The 25,047-nt window shown below is 40.5% G+C and overlaps 2 protein-coding genes across 3 annotated transcripts in view; both read right to left on the bottom strand.

Annotated features, from left to right (window-relative positions):
- Positions 1-9,837, bottom strand: part of atp13a3 (ATPase 13A3) — a 36,749-nt gene extending 26,912 nt beyond the window's left edge. For both annotated transcript variants that reach the window (XM_075485516.1, XM_075485517.1), the window contains exons 1-2: positions 9,592-9,837; positions 2,241-2,321 (exon numbers count right to left, since the gene is read on the bottom strand). The gene's annotated coding sequence lies outside the window, so the exon portion shown is untranslated. The remainder of the gene's footprint in view (positions 1-2,240; positions 2,322-9,591) is intronic.
- A 2,260-nt stretch (positions 9,838-12,097) lies between these two features.
- tmem44 (transmembrane protein 44) lies at positions 12,098-23,840 on the bottom strand. Its single transcript, XM_075484393.1, has 10 exons — positions 23,623-23,840; positions 23,415-23,541; positions 23,249-23,339; positions 22,835-23,016; positions 22,530-22,616; positions 22,267-22,437; positions 21,781-21,942; positions 16,065-16,154; positions 15,805-15,948; positions 12,098-12,332 (listed from the first exon to the last, which is right to left on the bottom strand). The coding sequence occupies exons 1-10, from the start codon at positions 23,805-23,807 to the stop codon at positions 12,147-12,149; spliced, it is 1,425 nt and encodes a 474-aa protein (XP_075340508.1). The 5' UTR covers positions 23,808-23,840; the 3' UTR covers positions 12,098-12,146.
- Positions 23,841-25,047: the final 1,207 nt, after the last annotated feature.

The following is a 25,047-nucleotide window of genomic DNA, read 5'->3' as shown; positions in this document are numbered from 1 at the left end:
TTACAACTGATTGTGATGAGAATCATATTGACTTTTTCCTCAATTAATATCATGCCAGTTTTACATTAGTAGTATTAGCTGTTTTTGACTGCCATCTTTTTGCTGCAAACCCAACAAATGGTGCCATCTTAGACTCTGATTTTTCTAAATGTACCCAATGCAACACAGTGGTGTTTGTTTTTTGTTTATGCCATTAATGTCAATAGATGCTCATCAGAATGCATTCAGGAGAACATCAAAATCGAAGTGCCTTGAGAAAACCAGTTGGTGCCATAACACCACAGCGATAGAGGGAGACACAAAGTGGAAAATAACATGGAAATTGTAATAGAAATGAGATTCTGTCAGTTTCATCTGGATGTTTTGACATCTTCTAATGATTATGCTTGATAATGATTAGAACAGTCATCTCAAATAACTGCAATTAGGCAAAAGCTGTAACAGGGCAACATCTGCCTTAATATGAGCAGATAGGGGCAACTGTGTAAAAACAGCCTTGGTAATACTAGTGACACTGCAGACAATCTGTGTGGCTGCAAAAAATAACAAAGAACTGGAAGATTTGTTTTCGCAAAGAATTTATTTCAATTCAGCAGAGGACTCAGCAAAACTAGCCTCTGCTTGTCTCAGCTTGGCGTGCTCGCACACACTTCATACGGTGCATATTTTCAAGAGGGCTTTTGAGTGATTAGTGTTACAACTTCAATTCTCCAAAAGTCAGTTTTCTTTTACAGGTGACCAAAAGTAGAAGTCAAAGATGACTTTGATTAAATTACAGCAAACAGGAAAAACAGAAAGAGTACATACACAGAACAGACAAAATGTAAAGACGCGGGGTGGGGAGGTTATGGTACACTGACCTCAGTTATTTCTGACAAATGCTGCCATGGTGTGTCAGGGCATGGTGCCACCCCTCTGCTGCCCCCCCACTGCCCCTTCAACACCCACTGATCCTGTGTCACTACCCCTGCACTGAGATCTTATCAGCAAGCTGCACCCGGGAGAACCTTTTCTCTGGCATATTGTGGAATATTTTGCTTAGGACCAAGCCCTTCCTTGTATATTACAATGGCAGCTCCCCCCCACCGCTCCCCCTCGACCGGCGCTAGGCAGTAGGAGCCGTGCAAACCAGAACATTCCCTCCCAAACTTGTGCTATGACTGGAAATGCCGACACCAGTGTATCACGGACTGAGTCACCATTCCAGTTTAGAAATATTGCAGATGACTGAGATAAAAATGCAGCTAAAGCATCTTTCATAAAAAGGATTTCAAAGTAACAAGCTGGGCTCAGTGTGGTTGCTGAGACGGAGCCAGTTCAGATAACAGAGGGTTGTAACTTGTAATTACAGGCTGCAAGCACACAACAGGCCAAAGTTAAAGCTATGTGCCTGACAGGCCAGTCCCAAGTTAGCCATATTAACCCCGTTTACAGCTCCAGCACCAATATGTTACATGTTAAGCTGCAGAAAGCTCAGTTACACTCTTCTTTAAGTCATCCACGGGATTGGAAACGCTCATAAATGACTGTGTATTTAACAATCAATAGAAAAATTTGAATACACTGAGGACAAGTGAGAATTACAGAACTGAACGCTTAATGGTTGTTTGGCCTGAAATAGCACACTGAGCAAGACTTTCTGGAGAAGCTGTAGACCACAAGATTAAGATGAGGGTTAAAAATAAAAAAATGAATCACCAGCTAAGGGTTTACATTCTCATAGTTAAGCGATTTCAAGAGGATTTCTGCGGTTGAGGAGGCCACGTGTGACAATGGAAATCAATAATGTTGGTTAAACATACGAGGCAAAGGGAATAATTAGCCCGAGCTTGATCAGTGCCCAAAGAACTGACTCAAAAGACTGGAGATTCTGTGAAAATTAATGGTTATCCTACTGGTTTGTACTGAATCAACAATACAGGTAAAAAAAATGCGTTTAATGCAGAAATAACGTAAAATGTACTTTTCTTACATATTACAGTTTCTTGTTGGTGTGTGTGCTCCTACTAAAGGTCAGATTACATGTGTTTTTCAATGTTAGATGTCGATATTTAGAAAGTATTGCGTTCCATGATGGATACTTCATGCCAGTATCATTGGTTTTCTTCTTTCTTTTTTGATACACATCCTTTAGTTTTCATGAATTAACAAATCGTTTGCAGATCCGATAATCTAAAATCAGCTTAACACCGGGATGAATAATTAGCTGACTAATTAATGTGGATATCGCCCATTCCTACCTTGAGACCCAGGGACGCAATGCCCCAGGCGGTCCACCTCCCCACAGGTAGCTTGCTCTCTCACAACACCAACCTGGAACCCTGGGAGGAGAACAAACAAACTCATGTTACAAACACAAGCGTTCAAAACTTCAGGGGCTTTGATTAAATTTATAAACTGGAAATTAACCGTCACAGCACAATACCATATCATCCCTATGGAAACGTAAGAATCGTTAAAGTGTAATGAGATCCAGGTTTTCTAACCAGAGAATAGAAAAACAAGAACATAAAACGCTCTTTAGATTGCAAGCACTGCATAGAATCCCTTTTATAAGTCAAGACGATGCCTGGATTGACAGTTCCTGGCAAACCAAAGAAGGACCCTCTGTCTAAAGGCTCTAGCATGGTTGCCGCGTCTGCTCGCGCGAGCGGTGTTGATGACGTCACGAGTTCGTGCCCGCCATAGGACCCTATATAGTGGCGCAAGTCGTTGCGCGCCAGTAGTTGCAATTTTCTCCGTCACAGAGGTGGCGCTGCTACGTGAAGGTTACCTCTACTCTACAACCACGAAAGTGGAGAAGAAAACAATGCCGCTGTCAAGAGCAAGAATACTGTAATTAATGATACTGCTACAGTTTTCGGATCATTTTAATTTTTTTTAATTCAGTTAAAAGAGGTGAAGGTTTGAAGCCCCCGGCATCAACAGAGTCTCTGCCCTCTTCTTTGCCTTCACGTATCTGTCCCATAGCTTCTTCCACACATTCTTACAGAACTCTCCCTCTTTCCCCAAAGTTCTGCCCATCTCTGTGAACCAGTTTGGGGAGTTTACGTGCTCCCTGTGCTGTTTCACTGCAGTTTCGTACAGCTGCCTGTACAAACGCACCTCCTCACTGAGCCTGGTCTCACAACAGTCCGTCCGGTTCGTTGTGCTCGGCGCCGCCAAGTAACAAAAATCGACTGGTGCACGACAACGCGCTGCGCCGTCTTTTCAAGGGAAGCGCCATGCCTGAAACGTCATTTTGACGTCACGGTGCGACACCGCCGTGACAGACGCGGCAACCATGCTACCGCCTTAACACTTTATTTGGACTGGATGACTCACAACCCTGACAGTTCTCACGAAAATTGAGAAATAGATTAAGAAGTTGGTTCATAGTCGAAATCTAAATTCATTGTAAACCAGCCCAGGAAATCCATTGGATAATGAAATATACAACAATGCACCGACTGTGAGACCCTGTGAACAGAGGATAAAAAGCATCACAAACAATTCGGTATAAGATTTGGAAGAGTATGTACACTTTGTCTTTTCAGGGTCAGCATAGTCCTTCTATGTCGACATACTTTTTTTCGCCTTGGACATTCTGTACAATGATCTCTCAGCTACAACATTGAATGAATTAACTCACATTGCATGTCTTAATTCAATCGGCCTTCCTGCAGTGCCAGTGTTTCTAAGGCTGAAAGTGAATCAGCGGGATCAATAATTACTTCTTTTCTAACCATGTTTCACTCGTCCTAGTTGACTTTTAATTTCATTCAACAAGAAAGTATGAAGATCAGAGTCTTGCAATAGAGCATTATTGTCATTTATTTTTGCTCTTATTGACTTTATATGCCAGACTCTGGGTGTCTTGACAAAAAAGATACGCAGAAAGGGTCAACAATGAACATTTATTTTGTTAAGAAATAAATGAAGATAGATAGATAGACTTTTTTTTTTAAATGTAAAAATGTTTGTTTTTGTTACATTTCTCAACTGTGCTGAAAAGGTACTGCTGACGGTACAACTGTAGGTCTTATAACAGATTTTCAAGGACTGGACTGATGCAAGTTCAGCTATTGTCCCGTTAACTCCCACCATGCACTGTTCATTTTACACTTCATTCCCAGGGATCCTTTCCCACAGTGACTAGAGAACCTTACACTACTGCAGTTGTCAAGATGACACGCAATGCCTCGAGAACTTTGCCCGGCTTCCTACTGAAATAATTTAAGAAACAGTCAGGTGATTCCACCCGATTCTCATTCATCCACAAGGCTTTGTGTTACATTTTTGTACCGCCCAAAGTGTACAATCTACATTTTAGAAACCGAGAGTAACAGAAGAAAGCAGTGTTCTTACAGAAACATCGAGGACCATGTTTGGGGCCTCCAGGAGTCCGCATGACTTCAGTGTTATTTATAGATACCTCGAGCCCAGCCTAAGGCCACATTGTTGTCTCTCATTTGATTAGTCTGCTATTGTATTCGTAAGCAGTTTTGGCATGAAAAAAAATAAATAAATAAAACAAGGCAGCCGTTAATATCTTTTTTTTTTTTTAAACAAGATTATCATCACTGTTACAGGAAAAAAGAAAAAAACAACAGTGTCCGTTTTAAAAAAAGGAACTCACTGAATGTGAGCCTATAAAACCACAGCAGATGTGGTGACATTGACTAAAACTATCAGAGTCCAAGAGCTTTCACACAGCCTAATGACGGATACATTATGACAGGATTACAACTTGACACAATCAATTAGAAACTTATTTCTCTGCGCTGCAAGTTCTGAATATATTAACAACAACAATACATTAATTAGAGACTAGACATATTCTCCTTTCCAGTTCGGTCCTTTTCTTCAACACATAGACAAAAAGGAAAAAGTGAACAATGAGCCATGACCTAATGACAGAAGTCTATAATTCATGGAAGCTTTTGAAGGAAAGTGTTTTGTTGCCATCATACTCTGCACTCAATGTGCTTTCTTTATCACTTCCCCTCCTACTCATGAGGTATTACGGCCAAGCTTTGTTTCACATCATGAGCCAGTCAACTCAAGATTTTTATCACTGCTGCTACTGGCCTTCTTTAAAAATCTTTGACCACCTGCCCTGACAGCACTCAATCAATACAGAGAAAACATTGATAAAACCTTGAACTGAATCAAAGATTTTTCTTTGTTAGTTGTTGTTTTTTTCTATGGAGATATTTACAATATCTATTAGGGTTACAAAATCAAACGTTTTTGTTGTATTGACATGCTGTATAACATCTATTCTGCTATCTGTTTTGATGCATATGAACAACCTGTGTGCACCCCTGACTGAGTGCTCTTGCCATATTAACCTTTTAGAGGAAGTTTTCTCTTGACCGACAACAAGCCAAATGAACAACTGAGGGAGGAAAATTATACCGATGACATACCAGTATCATAAGATAAAGAGGAGAGGTTCAAATAGATGAGATCAGAAAGTTGAGGAGTTCTAAAATGTGGATATTATGAAAAAAGAAACATGGGGAACAGGGCTGGGAAAAAAACTTTAATCCCACAGATCAAAACTTTAAGTCTGACCACATGCTTTTGGATTAACTGGGACCTGTTTAACAATCTATGAAGAACTGCTTTTTTTCCACTGTAAAAGAAATTAAAACACATTTTTATATGTCTTTTCAGAGTCGCTTATTGATAGATGCAGATTCCAAAGGAGATGCCACTTCTACATGAATGGAAGAGATTGCTGAAGTATTTACTTTTCTTTTTCTCGCAAGCAGAATGAAAACAGAAATGTCACCGTTATATTAGTGAGATATTTATATATACACACACCAGTAAAATGCCATTTAAAAATACTGAGCAACAATTAAAGAAGACTCTGTCTGCAGCTCGACCCGCTTAGTCAGTGTGAGCTGATGTTACTGAAGCAAGTTTACTAAATGTTCTCCCCAAGCAATGTTATGCACAAAAGTGCAAAGAAAGTTCAGTTTTATCCCTCAAGTCTGTTTTTTCAAAGAAAATGTGTCTAGCTTTAATGAGGATATTGCAGACAAAGTTTATAATGTATACAGAGACAAAGCATACATAATCGTGCTGGCCATTGAAAACCTGGTGACTACTTTAAGAAAACAAATGTGCCTTTCCTACCTGACGTAGTCAGACAAGAGTAAACTTTGGGATGGTAACATCTGGTGAGGTGGAGTGATATTATAACACAAGCTTATGAAGCATTTTGAAGTATTCCATGTTATTAGCAAAAAGTCCCCTCACTCCAGTCAGAGCTCCATAACTCCACAGAATAGCAGAGTTAAACCTTCAACAATTACGCAAGCAATACAACCTCTGTGAGACTCACAATGCAGCGAGTACAAATGAAAAGCTACTGTCATTATACCAGGAAGGTCCTGTTCTGTTGTCACCCGTTTGGTAGTTTTTAACCAGGAATGGAAAAGAGGAATGGAAAATGGCTGCTTTCATATGATCTCTTCGGCTCCCTCTAGATTATAATCTGCAGCACCGTTTTAAGGAAGAACCTATCAAGATCTTGGCCCTGAGCTTTCTCTCGCAGACTACACTTAATAAAACACTTAATGTCCAACCGTCCAGAGCCAAAATTTAAATGGAGACTGGAGACCAAATATGAGAGGTCTTGATTTGTAAAAAACAGATGAAGCGAACATGTTCTTGACTTTGAAACTGCAAACTAGTTAGGTAGGAATTAAAAGCTTTAACCTTTAGGTGCCATGCTATCCAAAGCCGTATAAATCCTGTAATCTTAAAATCTATGGGATATCTCTATTCTCAGGTTTGCATTGCTCTGTTAAATTCTACAGTTGTTGAAATGTTTGCTGAAAGTGTTCTCACTTTCACTGATGCGGCCCGCTGGGTTGTCCTGGTCTTATTGGAGGCGAAACGCTATAACAGCACTGCAGAGGTCTGTTTTTCTATCACACTGCTTTGGGGCTCCCACATCAAACAGAGCTGGGCAGTGAAGAGGACTTCTACCATGTCAGGATATTTCTCATCTCTACTCTAAATCAACACTGGCAGGCCTTCCATCATAGGCTGATGTCTTTGAGCTCACATGTAAAAAAAATCTTGAGGCACTGGGCTCAAAGGCTGGTGGAATATCAGCGCAACACCTCTTAAACAGAGTAAACCGCTTCCAAATGCCAATTTGAAAAGACGACAAGCTCTCACAGAGAAGAAGGTACTTCAAAGATAAAAAGGGCAAGTTCAGCTTCTCAGTTTCCTGGTTCCAGGAATGAAACTTTCTGTATCAGTTAAGAAATACAAATATCAATGAGTTCTGTTGTTGCTTTAACGGACTCAGTTTTGAAAAACACTTTCTGGTGTGTTGATACCAAATAAAATATGAGGAATTCTTGAATTACCAGCTGGATATCTCTCTAAATGATATGCACACACAGCTTGAGAGGATCAGAAATTGGACTTGAAATTACTTTTCTACTCCAAGGACGAACAGACCTGTACATATAACATCTGAATCCTAAAATGGGCGAAACGCTACATGGATATGGACTGCAGAGAGAGAGAAAAAACGATGCGTGTCTGTAAGTCATCCTTCTTAACGTCAAGGTAATTTTCCCATCAAAACTACAAAAAATATTTATCTCGCAGGCCTCGTCACAGCATGGAGGACATGCAAGATGAAGCATACAAGCCAACATTGCCGTCTCTGTTAACAGCTAAAGAGAAAAGTGAATAGACTGAATACATTTGTCCTGAACTCCTCTGTAGGATTCATATTTCTGCAAAACAAAGAAACTGGAATTCAACCAGGACATTTTTTTTTTTTTTAATGGAGTCAAATACCTTGTTGATGCTTGGTTTCCTTAAGCATCATGTAATCTGGCATGACAGCCACACCGTGATATAAATATATAAAAATAACTGTCTATCAGTTTATAGAGAGTCAACAGTTTTAGGGCCCTTAAAGACTCACTCTTATAAGACAGACCGGCATCACCAGGCAAACGCCCAAACATGAAACTGTCTTTTACCTCTCAGTTTATTTTTGATTTGAAACAGGCGTCATGTATAAGTACAGACCAACAATCAAAGCAGCGAAACATGGGCCTTTACACTGAGCAACGCGTCTCTATGGCGCCCCTCTTATTGTCTCATCATAAAAAAATAGGCTCCATATTAAATAGACGGCAGTGATTGACCAATCTTAGATAGGGCCAGATGTAAAATATGTTTGAACAGGAGGAAAGTCAAATGACATCTTCTATGTGAAATTAAACATGAGCTCCTGGACAGGTATGGTTCCCAATTTTATCAACAACTTTATGTAGTATAAAGGTATATAAAGGTATAACTAAGGTAAATAATTTGTAAAGATTAGATTTTGTAATGCAAGAAAAAGAACATCTGTTCTAAATACTTTTTGCAATTTTCGTACTATTAAATTCAAACAGAAGACACATAACATTGTGCCAATGTTTATCAATCTGGTGGCGCTTTCTAATCCACAACCTATCGCCCCCATCACAACAACGCTGTCACAAAATCTGGGCACTTCAATTTAGTTCTTTTATATCTTTTCTGGTACATTTGGCTCCAAACTCCATGTGTTTTACTGTACAAAGCTGTATGTAATGAAAACACTTTCAAGTAACAAGCTATGTAAATAAGTCATTGAAAAGTGATGCTATCATGAACTGAAAAACGTGGCCAATAGTGAAGCTGTGTCAGGAAGAGATACGGTTGAATCATGTACTTGAATTGTTCATTTGAGTTTACACAGAAATTATCAATTTCCCTCCCTCAGAAAACCTCTAAATATCCAATATCATCAAACACTATTAAGCAACTAGTCATATTAAGTCAATCGTCATATGACTGGGGCTACAAACAGTTTAAATAAACTCAGAAGATGGAGACTAGCTCCGGATGGCAGGTGTTTAAGAGCAAAGAAGCTGCGAGAAAGGGGTCTGTCGTGCCCGATGGACACAAGTCGTTACACGTACGTACTGGTGGCAACAATTACTGTAAGGCAGAATTGCTGATAACTCGGAGAGTAAAGGATAACTTTATCAAACCATTCAAAAATGTTAAAAAACAGCAACAATAATGACATGTGTGTAATCTGATTTCTCCAAATGAGAGGTTCAAATTGTATCGGGTCACACTTGCCTGTGTTTCTTTTCCATATGCTCGTGTTAGCAAAAAACGATAACACCAGACAGTGTTAGCTGCCAAACTGCTGACAATGAATCATTGATAAAAAACCCTAGTAAGCCAGGGAAGTGCCTCATCGGGTAAATTATAAGACATCGCTGGGTGTTTGCTAGCTGGCTAATGTTAGCTAGGCTACAATAATAGCCCCCTACTTAGTCCATGTGTCTCCCACTCTTTCCCTTACTTTCTATTCCTTTCACTGTTGGAGCGAGCTGTGTTTTAATACCAACACTGGCTATTTTTACTGCCAAAGCCACAGGAAGGAGACTGACGTCCACACACGCACCTTTAATGCCAACGTTACCGCTTTAGCTTTAGCCGCGCTTGTTAGCTATTGACACATGGGTGATGATGACAGCGATTAAGGCAAACCGCGAACATATCTCAGAGTAAGACACTCACCCAGAACCACCTGGACACTCTGAAGATCACCTTCGAGTCATAGTGAGAAGAGAGTAGCTGTTATCTGAAGGAAAACGTCGCTGAAGAGAAAACGGGACAGAGTTTAATTGAAAAATGTTGTCAGAGCAGACACCCGGAGTGGAAAGTAGCAGTGTGTTGACAGCTCACTGAGACAGACTGAGTACTACAGCAGCGGTGAACTGGTCTGAACTGGCTCAGAGTGTATTACTCTATAGCTCTGAACTGGCTGTGTGACGGCAGGAAGTGACATATCGTGACATCACGCAGGACCACGAAGAACGAGACCCATCCCATGTGAATGTAATTACGCCTCAGAATACACAGTGGTGAGGTTATAATGAAGTAAACACACTGTCCTGGAAAAAAATAACTTGAAAAAATACTATGGGTTTATTGTGGGCCTGTTTTAGAGTTAATCAAGAGCGGGTTATTAGGGTAGACTCTATCATTAATTAATGTTACTGTCAAAAGCTTTCATTTGGTTTCACATAAAGAAGTGTTTTCTGTAAAATAAAAGAAAAAGAAAAAGAAAGAAAGCCAAACGGTTTCAAGAATTTTTGTTCCTGTTAAACTATTTCCACATTAGTGATTTTTCAATTATGCCAAAATTTCAGTTGCAGTTTCAGGCCAAAGTTAGTATAAGTAACCAGGACACATCTGACAAATATCGATTGATGCTTTTTCTATTTGCTGATAGGTTGACTGCAGTCCACAGGCGGAAGAATATTGGTCAAACATCTTACCAACATCTTTCGGCAGTGTTTTATCAAAGTGCCTTAAATATTCAGAAAGTGTAAGCGCTTAAAATGGAAAACAAAAGGCCCAGGAACACGTGCAAACTTACACAATTTGAATGCCTAAGTTCAAACACATTTGTTCAAGATATTGTATCAGCCTTCCAGAGCCATTGACAGTATTAGATTGTACCACCATATGTGTTAATGTGGTGAGAAAACTTTTCTGATCTTTACAAGTAAAATCATCCTCCCTCTTTTTAAAAGTAGTCAAACAACTCACATTTACATAACCCTGTATTCCAGTGAAAGTTATTTAGTAACAACTATGTATTGATTAATGACAGGTTTAGTTTCTGATTTATTCCTGGTTTATCATATTTACTCTAACTATTGTGTTTGTCCTGAACACCTTTCCATATCCCTCCTCCCTTTCTGGCCAACTTGCAAGGTGTACAAAATGTCCCGCAGGCTCAAACCATCCTGCATCTTTCACGTCCTCTGCAGTGGAGTGAGCTCTGACGCACGGGCCAAGAAAAACAGAAAGGCCTGCTCGCCATTGCTGCTTTAGATGTGTTAATCCAGGCCCTTCTCCACCTTTGCAAACAGAATTCCACATTTTTGTTTGACACTCAGTTTGTTTTTCTTTGGCCCGGTCTCAGAAGGGACAGAGATGAGGCCCAGAGATTGAGCAATGCTAGTTAAGCATTTGTCATTTGGACTCAGACTCCTTAAAACAGCAACTTGTGTTTTGGTACATTCAAGATGGGTCATAGTTTGAATACTGAAATAGTTTAGAAGTAAATGCTCCAGGAAAGCTCAAGAAACACATTTTGCAACAAAAGTTTGTTAAATTGACAGCTTTTGTGTAATGATTGATCCCGCTACATATGTGGGCAATACGTAACGTCACAAATTTCTCCTATTATACAACACAGGCCACCTGTCTTCATACTTTTGGCACCAACTTTGTTTGCCTAATTTATTAGTTTTATAGCTGGCACAAAATCATTGACTTAATCATTTGGAAAGATTTGAACAATGAAATCAGATCACACAATATTTGACGACCAGCATAGAATTATCTCCCGGCCGACCCACTGGGTCATGTTTACAGGCAGAGCAAAGTGTTCTGCTACATTAATATGGATTGCTGAAATCAGCAATTGCTTTGTTACATGTCGTTAGTTGTTTCACAGTCATTTTTCTCAGACAGATATGTCATTTCAGGAAATGTAAGAGGGAGGAGTTCAGTGCGGTTCATATCTCTTCTCTATTCTGTGTATTGTTTAGTTATCAGGCTTTAGGAAGTGTGTTCAGTTAAAAATGCTCTGCAATGTTGTTCCAGCATCATCCCGTAAAGCCAAAGAGCCAGCTGATGGACAGAGGTCCGTTGAATGATTGGCAAGCCCTGGCCGTCTAGTCTGGTGCTTATCTGCTCTGCCGGCCCTTTTCCCAGTCCAGCCCTGATAACCCTGGACGACGAGCAAAATACAGGATATGACCCAATAACCTTAAATGGCCGCAGGGGGAGTAAATGTGTTTTATTAGGGAAGATTTTTTTCTGTAAAACCCTCGCAGCAGATGAAAGTTTTCACAGGACTCAATGTTTACTGTAATGGTTGGAGACAAATCAGCACAATCCACTTAAAGACCAAAACCCTTCAGCATCATTTCCCCAACACTTGTCTGTTGAGGAAACAGCGCTTTAAAACAGGCAATGAAATGACAAATAACAGGTCACTGTTTACGCTTTTATTAATTCACAAGTTGTAGGGCCAGACGTGGTCGAAGGAACGTTCAGCTTACAGCAGAGCCACTCTCATTTGTTGCAGTCGGAGTTTTCTGTGGGAGTTCAGACATGGAGCGCATGCAGATGTTGAAGGGTTTGGGGTTTGTTGGCCAGTCTTGAAGGGGAAACTCATCCCCCTCCTGTGGTTTTGCTGCTGGTTTACTCCATTGTGAAATGGCTGCTCCAAAATCCCACTGGAAAATGGAAAATTACAGTAGAAGGGTGATGTTATGTAACGTAGTAGTCTGCTAAGTTTATATGCGGCGTAATAAGTAGCTACAATCCTGGTTAGAATTTTTGGCATCCCTGAACAATAAATACAGAGTTTACAATATCCTGAGAAATAAATACAAATGATACAGTTTTGTTTTATCAAAAATAGCAGCCTATAATTAAAATCAATAAATACATAGAAAATTGTTTTTGTAGACTCCTAGAAGCGTCATGCCATCTGCTGGTACTTTCTGCCACATTACTTTTTGTTGAACCTCTGACCCTAGAACATTACCCCAGCAACACTGAGGCTTATCTGGGAAGACTTTTGCAAGCGCTAATCTTTCCTCTTTTTTTTTGCCTTTCTTTCATTGGTTCTATTCAACTTGGCTTTCAAATACAGAACTCTACTTGGTTCAGTGCATAATACAGGCTGAAACAAGCCACCCCAGATGTTTCCAAGTCAGCCTGAAGCTTTTCACTGTTTTTTCTTCAAAAGATGCACCAACCCACACAGATTTCTTAAAAGTGTTACATCTATGAAACCCCTTGACAATAATCTTGAAACAGAAATTTCCAAATGTCTTCCACATAGATATGGACAACTCTCTTCATCATTAAGAAAAACTATTTTGAGGGTGCTGGGTAGCTCAAAAGGGTGCCAAGAATTATTTTTGCAGCACATTATATTGGAAATCCTCTGGTTACATAAAAATGGTTGATTTGCATTTATTCAGAAGATATTATACATTATGTCCTCCAATAGTTCAGTACGGCTGTAGCATTACTTATCTAAGACATCTTGAACACCATCCAAAAAAAAGATAACTTCAGACAGAACGTATCAAATAGTGGCGTGTGAATTAATCCTTTCAAAACCTGCATGACATCTATCCTTCTTGCTTTCTACTCTGCCATACTGCTGCGTTTCATGGTATGTGACAGCTTGATTTATCTCGGCAGAACGGTGTGAAATGTTTGAAAGGAATACAGACGGCCTCTGCAATATGTGCCCTCCTTCACACAAAAAATTACACATGTAGGAACTGTTTGGAAAGGAACACTTGTTCCATTATGTAATGCTGGTCCATTATTAAGCAGTTGTTCGCTCAGCCACTTTTGCAAATATGTCTCAGTTAGCGCTTCTCTATCTGAGCACTATGATAAGCAATAGGACTTTTCTGAAGCCCTGGTCCTCGTCCCATTTCACTAAGGTAGTTGTAATGTTAAAAAATCCATAAAGTATGTTTAACTGTTTTGTTTAACTCCATGGGAGTATTAACTGAACGTGTACAATACAAGAGGTTTAGTATTGTTCACACACGGTTGAAATTCCTGGCCAGCAGGCATCACACAAGAGACCATAAACATCTCCCGAAATAGCAGGGGGCAGCACTGACCCCCTATAGACGAGGCAAACATTTTGCACCACTTCCTAGGCAGACGGACCCAGCCCAGCAATGGTCTTTAATCAAAGATTTTTTTTTTTTCTTTTTTACAAAAGAACAATTGGACCACATGTCAAATCTTAAACAAGTCCACCCAGCACTGTACCCCTCAGCTTCACCCCAGCCAAGAACCAGCACTCAGCAGAAATGTGCACGAAACACACGGGACAATAGAGATTTCAAGCTGCTGGCCAAAGTCACCGTTCAGTTTCAAGGGCAGCACACGTGGGCACATACTTGATGTAGAAATATCGTGGCCCCTTTCTCTTCGTTCTCAGTTTTCTTTCAAGCAGGTTAGTTAACCTCTGGGCTTCCATGTAACAGATGCACTGCAACCAAATTAAAAAGTAACAGTCTCACATATCATTTGGTGGAGAGTAAACATTACACACAGCGTCAACTTGTGAGGAAACTATCTTTCTCTTATATAACCAAGTAAACAGTGTCTGTTAATTCTGACAAACAATAAGAAAGGGTGTCAGAGAGGGTCTAGCCATGGAATTAACCCTGGAATTCAGGTCTCTGATTAAACAATAACTGACTAAAGATCTCTGTTCAACATTGATCACAAGAGCTTGCCGGTGTGAGTTTACACGCTTAGCTTGAGCTGCCCTCAACACACTTAATATTTGGGAACTAATGCTGTGTTGCCAGAGCTAACAGATCTTGATCAACCAATGAAAGTTGAGATTAGATTAATTTGGAAAGAAAAATTCACAGCTGAGAAGTTACATGCTGCCCAACATAAAATACATTCTCACAGCTCATTTGGAGCACTTGCTAAATCCCTTTTACTTCTCTAACAACAAAAATGAGCTAAGGGCATTCAGGTCAATTGCTTTTTCCTGTTTGGTGAACAATATCAACCAGCAATTGTTTGTGCTTGCACCATTTGCCTTTGTTTCTGATTAAATGACATCCTCCATAGACTGGATTTCCACTAAAGCACAGTAAGGGAGTTTCTCTTCTGCTTATGAGCTTCAAGGCCTTAAAAAGAAAAAGGAGAAAAAAAAAACCTTTTCATTTCACCCCCCCTTGCATTCTCCAACTATACATTTCAAAGAGGGAAAATTATATAAATACCGTCTAAAACAGGACTCGTTTTGCTGTGTTGCCAATATTTGATTTTTAGGCACAAAGCACACTGTGGGGGAAAGTTAAATTACAATCCCTGGTCCACCCTGCTCTTTTACCCACATGCACACGTCGCATCATTCAACCAAGAACATGCTGACTGTTTTCTTCTCACAAAAACCTCTCTCGGCTGCCCCCAAGACAAGTAAATACAATTCCTCATAATATATACCATTATGTTAATAAGAAAATCCAGAAGCACTAAAGCAATAGTCTTGATGCCCATTTTTAGCACATACATGTGAGACCACAATTCAAACAAGATTAATTCTAAAACAACAAATCCCTCGAGTTTGTCCAAAATTCATTAAATAGCATCAGTCTCGACTTGCTCCTTACGATAAACTTCAGGGTTCATAAAAAGGCCACAAATGGTGCAGACCGCCGTCATCACAACAGTTCACTGGAGGTGACATGACACAAGCAGAAGCAGTAAATCAGAAATGAAAATCATTCATATTATCATGGCAGCCGTGCTCTCTTATTTCCGTATGCCGTCTCCACCTAGTGGCATATTGTCCAAAGTGCACATTGTGGCTTTATTTGTTCACAGACTTGGGAGTTATCTCAATATACTTAGATTTTTTTTTAGTAATCAAATTTGTCAAAAACAATATTATTCGTGATAATATTATGACTGGCGGATTGAAAAATTCCCTGTAAATCGACATAATTTAAAGACAACTGGCAAAATCAAAACTTTTTGATGAATTCAGATGAATTCTGCTGCTCTGCTTCGACATGGTTGATAACTCACTGGCTCAAAAAACATTATCTTGTATTAGATGCCATTTGCATTTCTGCTATGACATGTTGGTTCGCTTAAGCTGATTTCATATTAAAGTGATTTCCACAACACAGTCCAACCCACCTCAAGATCAGAGCTGACTGGGGACGAGTCGTAGGACATATCTGAGGAGCAGAGGCTGTCCACTCTGATTACTCGCACCACCTTATGGAGAATACCGTCACGCACACCTTCCTTCGACAATGTCACTTCTTTAAGGGACATTTGCTTGGAGGGGGGGAAACAAAAAAGCACTTTAAGACAACTAGAGGGGAAGATTTCATATAAAGATTACATTAGCTGCTATTGCTATGAGTGTGTGGCAAAAGCCTTTATCAGCTTACTTTTCTTGCAGGTTGAAAACTCACATCCATGTAGTGGCCCATCTCAGTCATCTTCTGGGCATTTTTTGTCTTTGAGGAAAAGGTTGAATACTGTAATATTCAATCCAAGACATTAGTAAAAAAAACAATAAACAAATCAAATTAGCACAGATTTGTGTAAATGACATACAGTTACGCCCAGAATGTTTGATGTAGAAGGTTTCTACAGGTTGGAAAGAGTGTAAGAGACAAAAGTCTTGAGATAAAGTAAGAGAAAAAAAAAAATTATTTGTTACAATTATTACAAAAATCCCAAGTTCGGCATGTTGCGTGCTCTTTCTCAGCAATCGGTGGTAAAGCCTTTATTTGTTTTTACTGCAATCAAATGGTTTTTGTAACTGCAAAGCAAGCTTTTTACATGTCTTGACTGGGATTTGGCGATCATCGCTCCTCATTAATAATCTCCAGGTCTTTGAAATTGGAGGTTTTTCTTGTCATCACTGATCTTTCCCTCTATACACTGATTTTTGGTATGAATTGGGTCAGGGACTCAGGCTGAGCCACTCCAACATGTCGATGATGTCAACCACTGATTGACTGATTGCTTCCTGCTTCTGAAGAGTGCAGACGTGTCTCTGCTTCCTCCTGCTGCTTATCGCTTTATTTGCTTTTAAATCATTTTACTTCTTTCCACAAGTCTTGGATATAATTTTATTCTTTTTCTTTTAAGTGAACCAAGACTTTTTAAAATCATTTTTATTCTTTTTACATCTTATCTGACGAGCCAGCGACTACAATCCTTTCAACATGCCCTGTGAAAGCTGTCGGATATATCAACAAGAAATTTGGGCGCTACAAGTAAGGATTTTTGCCATAGAAACTGAAATGGGACTTCATGAAACGCTCCCAATGGAATCCAGTGGTAAGAAGTCCACATTTACTTCCAAAGGAAAGGGTGAAAAAACTGCTACCTCCAACTTAAAGCTAAATGATACTGTGTCTTTTCCAAGACTCTGTAAAGGCACGTATGATGGACTTGGTGCAAAGCCGAAGAATCGTCAAACTGTTGGTATCAACAGAGAATATGTAACATCACCCGGAATAAAGTTAACAAACAGATTTTTACCACTGTCAGAGCCAAATGTGACTGAGTGTAACAGACAGAGAGACGGTACAAAGAAGCAGATGGACAGAGAAACTGTGTCGAGTGTCAAGGTCAAAGATACTCTTGTGCTTGGAGACGGAGCCATATCTAATATAAACATAAACAGAATGGTTACATGCAGCTATCCAAGTGCCACTGTCTCTGACATCACAAGATTACTACCAGAGGTACTGGCAAAACACCAAGGGGTGAAACAGCTGATTGTGCACGTGGGTGCAGTGGACATCAGAGAGAATCAGTCTGAAATCTTAAAAAAAGACTTTGAGAAACTGTTTGAGAGTCTTGATAAAGTGACAATACCAACATTCATAAGTGGACCTCTCCCAAACATCGACAGGAGGATCAACAAATTCAGCCGGCTGCTTCAGTTGAACACATGGCTGTCCAAAGTCTGTGAGTCCAGAGGACCTCATTTCATCGAGAACTTTAATCTTTTCTGGCAAAGAGATGATCTCTTTCAAAGAAAAGGCCCACACCTGAACAGAGGTGGAGTGAGACGACTGACGGATAATCTTCTCCACGCTCTGAGGCATCAGAAGGGGCCAGGGCCAGGACCAGGACCAGGACCAGGACCGGGTCCTGTGCTGCCGCAGAGAGAGAAGACGAGCCAGAGAAGAGCTCCTGCCTCGCCACCCAAGGACCCAGCAAAGGATTCAGCCACAGCAGCCACAGCAGCACCTCCAGCATCCCGAACACAGGATTCAGCAGCTCCACCATCGCCTTCACCACGGGCCTCACCACAGGCCTGGGACCCACCTGCTGCATCTACACCCTCCAGAGATGTTTCACCATCGTTCTCTTCTCCACCGTCACCCAGGAGATTTCCTGATCACCTTGAAAGCTTGGTGAAATCGGGGATTAAAATGGTTCCTCTCACGCCAAACATGGCAAGATCAAGAATTCTATCCTCAAAGAAGCATCGAGCCCCTCTCCCTCCCCAGCCTACTCCATCGACCAAAGCCCCCCCAGCTTGGCCCCCATCACCGGTGCCCACAGCTGTCATTTCCAACAGCGTCAATGCTGTTGTCTAGGACACTAAGGGCCTCTGTGTTGGTAAACACCATCTCAACCAGAGGTCCAAGGATGGAGTGAAGAGAGGGACAATCAGACTGTCCAATCAGAGAAATCTTATCCATATCCCTTGCAAGAACACAGCATCCAGTTCAACTATAACTAATCTCAAACACGCAGTACTCAATGTCAGATCTTTAAGTAACAAATCATTCTTAATTAATAGTTTTATTTCCTCTCACAATCTTGATTTTATGTTTTTAACTGAGACGTGGCTCGACAAAAACACAGCAAATGCAGTCCTGATTGAGTCTAGTCCACCTCACTTCAATTTTGTGTCTGAAACACGAGAAAACCAGAGGGGTGGGGGTGTTTGTGCCATGTTTAGGGACAATATACCCACCCACAAGTTGTCATTTGGGTTTTTTTCATCATTTGAGTATGTGTCATTCAAAATGGAGATAAAACAATCTTCCATACTTTATATCACCATTTATAAACCACCACAGAATTGTTTTATTGATGATTTTACTGAACTACTTTCAATTGTGTGCACTGCTTTTGACTGTTTAGTCATAACAGGGGACTTGAATGTGCATGTGGACGTAGCGCATAACAAGGAAGCTAAAGAGCTCACTGCTGTCCTTGAAATGTTTGGTCTAACTCAGCATGTGACTGAGCCCACCCACAACAGAGGGCACACTCTAGATGTGCTCATTTCAAGGGGTATTGTTATTTCAAACGTGAATGTCGTTGATGTTGCTTTATCTGATCATTTCTGTGTTTTCTTCGACCTATCTACTTTACCCAAAACACCAGCTGGGTCTGCAGTTGTTCGGGGAAGACTCATAAATGACAGAACAGGGACACAGTTTATGGAAATGATTAGGTTTGAGAACACCCTGTGTTCTGATGTTGATGATCTGTTGAACTCTTACACATCAAGTCTCTTAAATGTTTTGGATACCATTGCTCCTGTCAAGGTTAGAATGGTTAAAAGTAGGCAAAGGGCGCCATGGAGGAAAGAAGAGTCGGTCAGGGCACAGAAAAGGGAGTGCCGGAGAGCCGAACGGAAATGGCGCAAGTCAAAGCTCCAGGTTCATTATGAGACTTACAAAGAAAAGCTATGTGTGTTCAACCAGACTTTGCGTAGAACAAGGGAGAGTTATTTTTCTGAAATCATCAAAAACTGCAGTAACAACTCTCGTGTCCTGTTTGCTACAGTAAACAGATTAACAAACCCTCCAGTTTCACTGCCTTTAGAACTCATTTCTACATCCAAGTGTAATGAGTTTGCAATATTCTTTAATGACAAAGTTCAAGGCATTAAAAATGCAATAATTTCCACAACACAAATAACTACTCTGCAGCCAGCAAGACACCTAGAGCTGACACATTTCACACCTGTTACTGACAAAACAGTCGAAGAGACCATCTGCAGTCTGAGTTCATCAACGTGCTGCCTTGATGAGTTGCCCACTAGATTCCTAAAGTCTGTGCTGAGCAGTTTGTTACCACAACTCGCTCATCTAGTCAACATCTCACTCCAGACTGGAACATTTCCAAAGGCCTTAAAAACTGCTGTCATTAAGCCTCTTCTAAAGAAGAGCAATCTTGATGCCACAGTACTGAACAACTACCGGCCCATATCAAACCTGCCATTCTTAGGCAAAGTCCTTGAAAAAGTTGTATACCAACAGCTTAGTGACTTTCTCCTGTCTAACAATGCTTTTGATACTTTCCAATCAGGCTTTAGGCCCCACCACAGCACTGAGACAGCTCTGATCAAGGTGACAAATGACATCCACCTGAACACAGATGCAAGTAGAGTCACAGTCTTAGTTCTGCTGGACCTGAGTGCTGCCTTTGACACAGTTGACCATGCGATCTTATTACAGAGGTTAGAAGACTGGGTGGGAATCTCTGGTCGTGCTTTAAACTGGTTCAAGTCCTATCTGGAGGACAGGAAATATTTTGTTGAAATTGGTAACTGTGTCTCGGACCAAATGGCTATGACCTGTGGGGTTCCCCAGGGGTCAATCCTGGGACCCGTATTGTTCAATCTGTACATGCTTCCACTAGGCCAGCTAATACGCAGCTATAATGTGTCCTACCACAACTATGCAGATGACACTCAGATCTACGTGTCACTGACGGCAGGAGAACACGGGCCTGTAGATACACTGTGTCGCTGCATCGAACAGATCAGTGTGTGGATGCAAAACAATTTCCTCCAGCTAAACTCAGACAAAACTGAAATCATTGTCTGTGGCCCACAGAAACAAAGAGAAAGTGTTATCAGTCACCTTGAGACTCTCTCTCTAAAACCTAACTATCAAGTTAGAAATCTCGGGGTAATATTGGACTCAGACCTGAACTTTAACAGCCACATTAAATCTGTAACATCAGCAGCTTTTTACCATCTAAAAAACATTGCCAGAATCAAAGGAATAGTGTCTAAACCAGACTTAGAGAGACTGATCCATGCGTTTGTCTCCAGCAGGTTAGACTACTGTAATGCCCTGCTCACTGGGCTCTCTAAACGGGCTATAAGACAGCTGCAGTACATCCAGAACGCTGCTGCTCGAGTCCTGACTAGAACCAGGAAATACGACCATATTAGTCCAGTGCTCAGGTCTCTGCACTGGCTTCCTGTCGCTCAGAGAATAGACTTTAAAACAGCTCTGCTTGTGTACAAGTCTCTTCACGGTCAAGCGCCAAAGTACATCTCTGACATGTTAGAGCCATATGAACAGACTCGGGCTCTGAGAACCTCAGGGAGGGGTCTCCTGCTGGTGCCCAGAGTCAGGACTAAACAAGGTGAGGCTGCGTTTCAGTTTTATGCCCCTAAAATCTGGAACAGTCTTCCAGAAGATGTGAGACAGGCCTCAACTCTGACAATGTTTAAATCCAGGCTGAAAACAGTTCTATTTAGCTGTGCATATGACACCTGAAAGTATTTTATCTGCACTCTTCACTTTTTAATTACTTAATGATTATTTTAATGGGTTTTAAATTTCTGTCTTTTATTTTTTTAATTCCTTTTTAATGGTTTTATTGCCTTCTTGTGATTTTATGTAGCTGTAAAGCACTTTGAATTGCCCTGTGTATGAATTGTGCTCTATAAATAAAATTGCCTTGCCTTGCCTTGATTGATTGTGTGTTTTAAATTATTGTCTTATTGGAATACGAAGGACATGTTTTACTGCACACTACCTGATGTTATCCACTTACAGTTTTAATGAAGTCTTTTTTATTTTAAACTGTCCAAGGGTCCTCACCATGTCGGGTAAAAAAAAGAATGGAATGCCATTTCTTAGTCACTTAAGTAAAGATATGCAAAATCTGTCATTAACATCTCGTGTCTTACTATCATTTGTCACTCGTTTAGCTCATCTCCAGCCAGAGGAATCCTATTGGCCAAGCAAAAAAAAAATCACTTATGAATAATTTTGGGCTTAACTTTACGGTAGATACAAGTCACTAAGTTAGTTGGGACGTTTCATGACATCAAAGCTTCTTAAAGAAGTGATAGCAGCAATAACAACAAAATAAACTCACTTTTGTTTGTGCTGACGATGGTATTTGCTGTTTTCTCTGTCGCTCCAGGACAGCGAGATCCTCAGTTTGGACACCTGAACCACTCAAAAGGCTCTCCGTGTCCGGAGAAAGTCTCGTCGACCGCTGCCTGGTTCTTCTCTTGCACCAGTGGATGACTAAAATCTGACAGTGCTGGGTTAAAAGCCAACGAATCAAACCTCTGTACTGTTTTTCGACATTCAAACAAAACATCAAAAATCCAGTTATAGTTCACTCTAGTCCTCTGGTAGTTTGGTGTACTGAGCTTCCCTGAAATCAGCTTTTTAAAAGAAAATGTACAATATTTAGGTTGCATCTGGCGTTGCATTACCCTCCACCTGCTCAATTTGTTGTTTATAACTTCTGATTTAAACATCTGAGCTGTCATCGATAGGATACGATAGTTAATCAAGCTACCCTCCAAACAGAGAGAATACAATGTGATCATACAGTGCCATGCAAGGATACAAGCAGGTCTAGGGAGACACAGCCAATTGATGACAGAAGCCACGGCATAACTCTCATAAGAAACCCAAAATGAGTGTCATAAAGGAGAATAGCCACGGTGTAGAGGGTACCAGACAGTGAGCACAGCAATCTGGAGGAAATGTAGGCCTTGGCCAACTTCTGTCCTCTCTTCTAAAGGGAAGTAAATGCAATCAACTCTCGATTGGACACCATAGAGATTTAATTATCTTGGCTCTGACCCCAGTGTGTTGTTTGTCACTTACCGCTTTACAGAGTGCAGGGAACCTGGAAGTACAGGCAATGAGAAGGGACAGCAGTCCGAGGGTGTAACCAAGAATTTCACCGTTGTCCTTTAGAAAAAACAGGGTAGAGTTATCATGTGTGCTATAATATATGGATATCAGAATTAATCTGTATCCACACTGAAAAACTGGTGCCATTAAATCTGACCATCTAAAGAAAACATTATTCAGCACTTTAGAAAATGATGAGTTGAGTTTAAGTGCACACAGTGTGTCTACAGAAAAACAACACATCGCACATATTTAAACACACTGTGCAACCACACCATAAAAGGACTCCAGCTGGAGACTTGCAGAAGGACTCGCAGCAGTCCTCTCCCTCTGACAGGCTCGGCTGGTGGAATATCATCAACTCTGGACTTCAGGAAACCTCCTGCAACCACCATCAAGACACCCACAGCCAGGAGATGCTGCCTTCTGCGCTTCTTCGCCATCCTCAGTCTCCTTTCTGAGGGAGAACAGCAGGGAACATGGCTGAGCTTCGACAGAGTTACAACATATTCTCTGTTCATTTGTGTGGTTATCTGTAGAGGTTCTCTGATAAGTTTACTATCCATTTTGCCTAAAGTGTGTGGCATCTTGGATGCCAATATTTACACATGCATCTGTGCTAAGTTGTTGCACTTACATTGTCAGGTCGTGGAATTGTCAAGGGATTGTAACATTTGCTCCCAACTTACGTGCTGTTGAGTTCCAGCACAGGAACACAGGGATGCAGCACATGAGGCAATTCACCACATCCATCACGGCAGTAAAAGCACTCATGAAAATCTAGAGGGAGAGAAAGAAATGACACCAGGCCACTACATGCAACAGATAAAAACTACTTTAGTCAAATCATAATACCTGTATGGGCAGCTGCTTGGACAGAATGGCTCCCACTGTGCTGCACAGGTCACCGAGGAGGCAGTAGAGGACTATGACGGTTTCTCCGGCATACTCCCCTGGAAATCTGCATCTCTGATACACGACCCTTAAACAGATACATCGGATTGGATGCAAGACCTTTCGCATTTAAATGACGGGGGTCAATCCAGAATAGGACTTTACTTACAGAAGGCACGACAGCAGTAAAATTAGCGCAGAAACGAAGGTGAGACCAGCGGGGACGCAAAGTTTGTCCGCGTGACGAGAGAAACAGGTGGTGACCGAAGCTTCCCAAAAAGAAACCAGACTTGCGGGGAAATAGTCGGAGATAACTTTGGTGTCACCGTCCACGATTGTTATATTGCCCTCCATTTTTGCAAATACCTTTGTATTAGGCCAGCGTGAAAGTGAGAAGAAGTTGAAGTACGCGTCAGGAGGCGCGCACAGGAATGAGCTGCGTTAATGTGGGGAGGGGCTTATTTACCTGTGATGCACGTGCCCAAGTATTTGTATAACCGCAGCAATTAGACTTACTGAGACCTTTACTCGCATTGGGGTCACAAAAAAACAACAACACAGAAGTCTCATTTTTGTTTCTACAAGACACATTATCTTTTTGAAAAATTTACTTTTTTTTCGAATCTATTCTCTCTGTTCCTTTATCAGTTTTTTTTCCAATCGATTATCTTTTTTTTATTAGATACCAAGATTTAATTTCTAACATTGTACGTGTTCATCTCTGTGTAAAATGTCCTATTGCCTATTTTGTGTTTGGCTCTTTCATCCCATGTTACCTCATTGTTACATTTATTTCACTCTCCCAAAATTCTTCTGAGCGCATACGCCTTGCAAATTCGTTTTTATGTCCCCTAGCTGCGTTTGTCAATCGCTTGTGAAGCATTTTTTGAATGACGTTTGGTTAGTTTGACAGGTACCATATGAGGAAATTTGAAAATAATTCATAAAATTCATTTATACACGCACGTATGTATCGATAAGAGCTGCTTATTTCCACGACTCTTCAAAGTGCATTCACCAACCAACAGTTTGAAAAATTACAGCAATATACAGCATAATCTGAATCATACAGGTCTTATTCAACAATAACATGAGAGAACTAATATTGAGATACAACCTAAATTAAATAGAGAATACAAGGAATGGCACATCTCAAACCAATGTTATATTTTTTGAATATTCAGTCCAATTTGTGAACACAGTTCTTTACTTCTTGGAGACTTAGCCTCTCTTCGGTGCTCTTTTTTTTTATTTTATTTTTTTTTACACCCAACCTTGTTGCTGACCTGTTACCAATTACCACAATTAGTTGCAGCATGCTCCTCTAAATGTTTCTTTTCAGCGCCAGTCACTTTTCCAGCCTTTTTTTTTTTTTTTTTTCTTACCAAAGTTCCATCTTTTTTTGGACACGTTGCGGTTTTTCAAAATGTCTCTCAACACTCTTTCAACATTTGCTATGTTTTCTATGTTCTATTGTGATTAAAATATTGATTTATGAGATTTATGAATGATTGCAAATCTCTTTTTATTCATATTTTACACAGAATCCCAACTTTTCAGGAAATGGGGTTGTAGAAAAACAATTGTACAGTTT

The sequence above is a fragment of the Odontesthes bonariensis genome, chromosome 15 (assembly GCF_027942865.1).
Source record: "Odontesthes bonariensis isolate fOdoBon6 chromosome 15, fOdoBon6.hap1, whole genome shotgun sequence".
Classification (NCBI taxonomy): domain Eukaryota; kingdom Metazoa; phylum Chordata; class Actinopteri; order Atheriniformes; family Atherinopsidae; genus Odontesthes; species Odontesthes bonariensis.
This window is presented reverse-complemented; position numbering and strand designations above follow the sequence as displayed.

Bases quoted from the DNA above. Each gene is read 5' to 3' on its own strand.
- tmem44 (XM_075484393.1), bottom strand. From the start codon at position 23,807: ATGGAGGGCAATATAACAATCGTGGACGGTGACACCAAAGTTATCTCC. The intron at 23,340-23,414 runs GTATTATGATTT...CTCTCCCTCTAG, and splicing joins CCAAGCAGCTGCCCATACAG to ATTTTCATGAGTGCTTTTAC. The intron at 21,943-22,266 runs GTATCCTTGCAT...CAGCACTGTCAG, and splicing joins GTGTCTCCCTAGACCTGCTT to ATTTTAGTCATCCACTGGTG.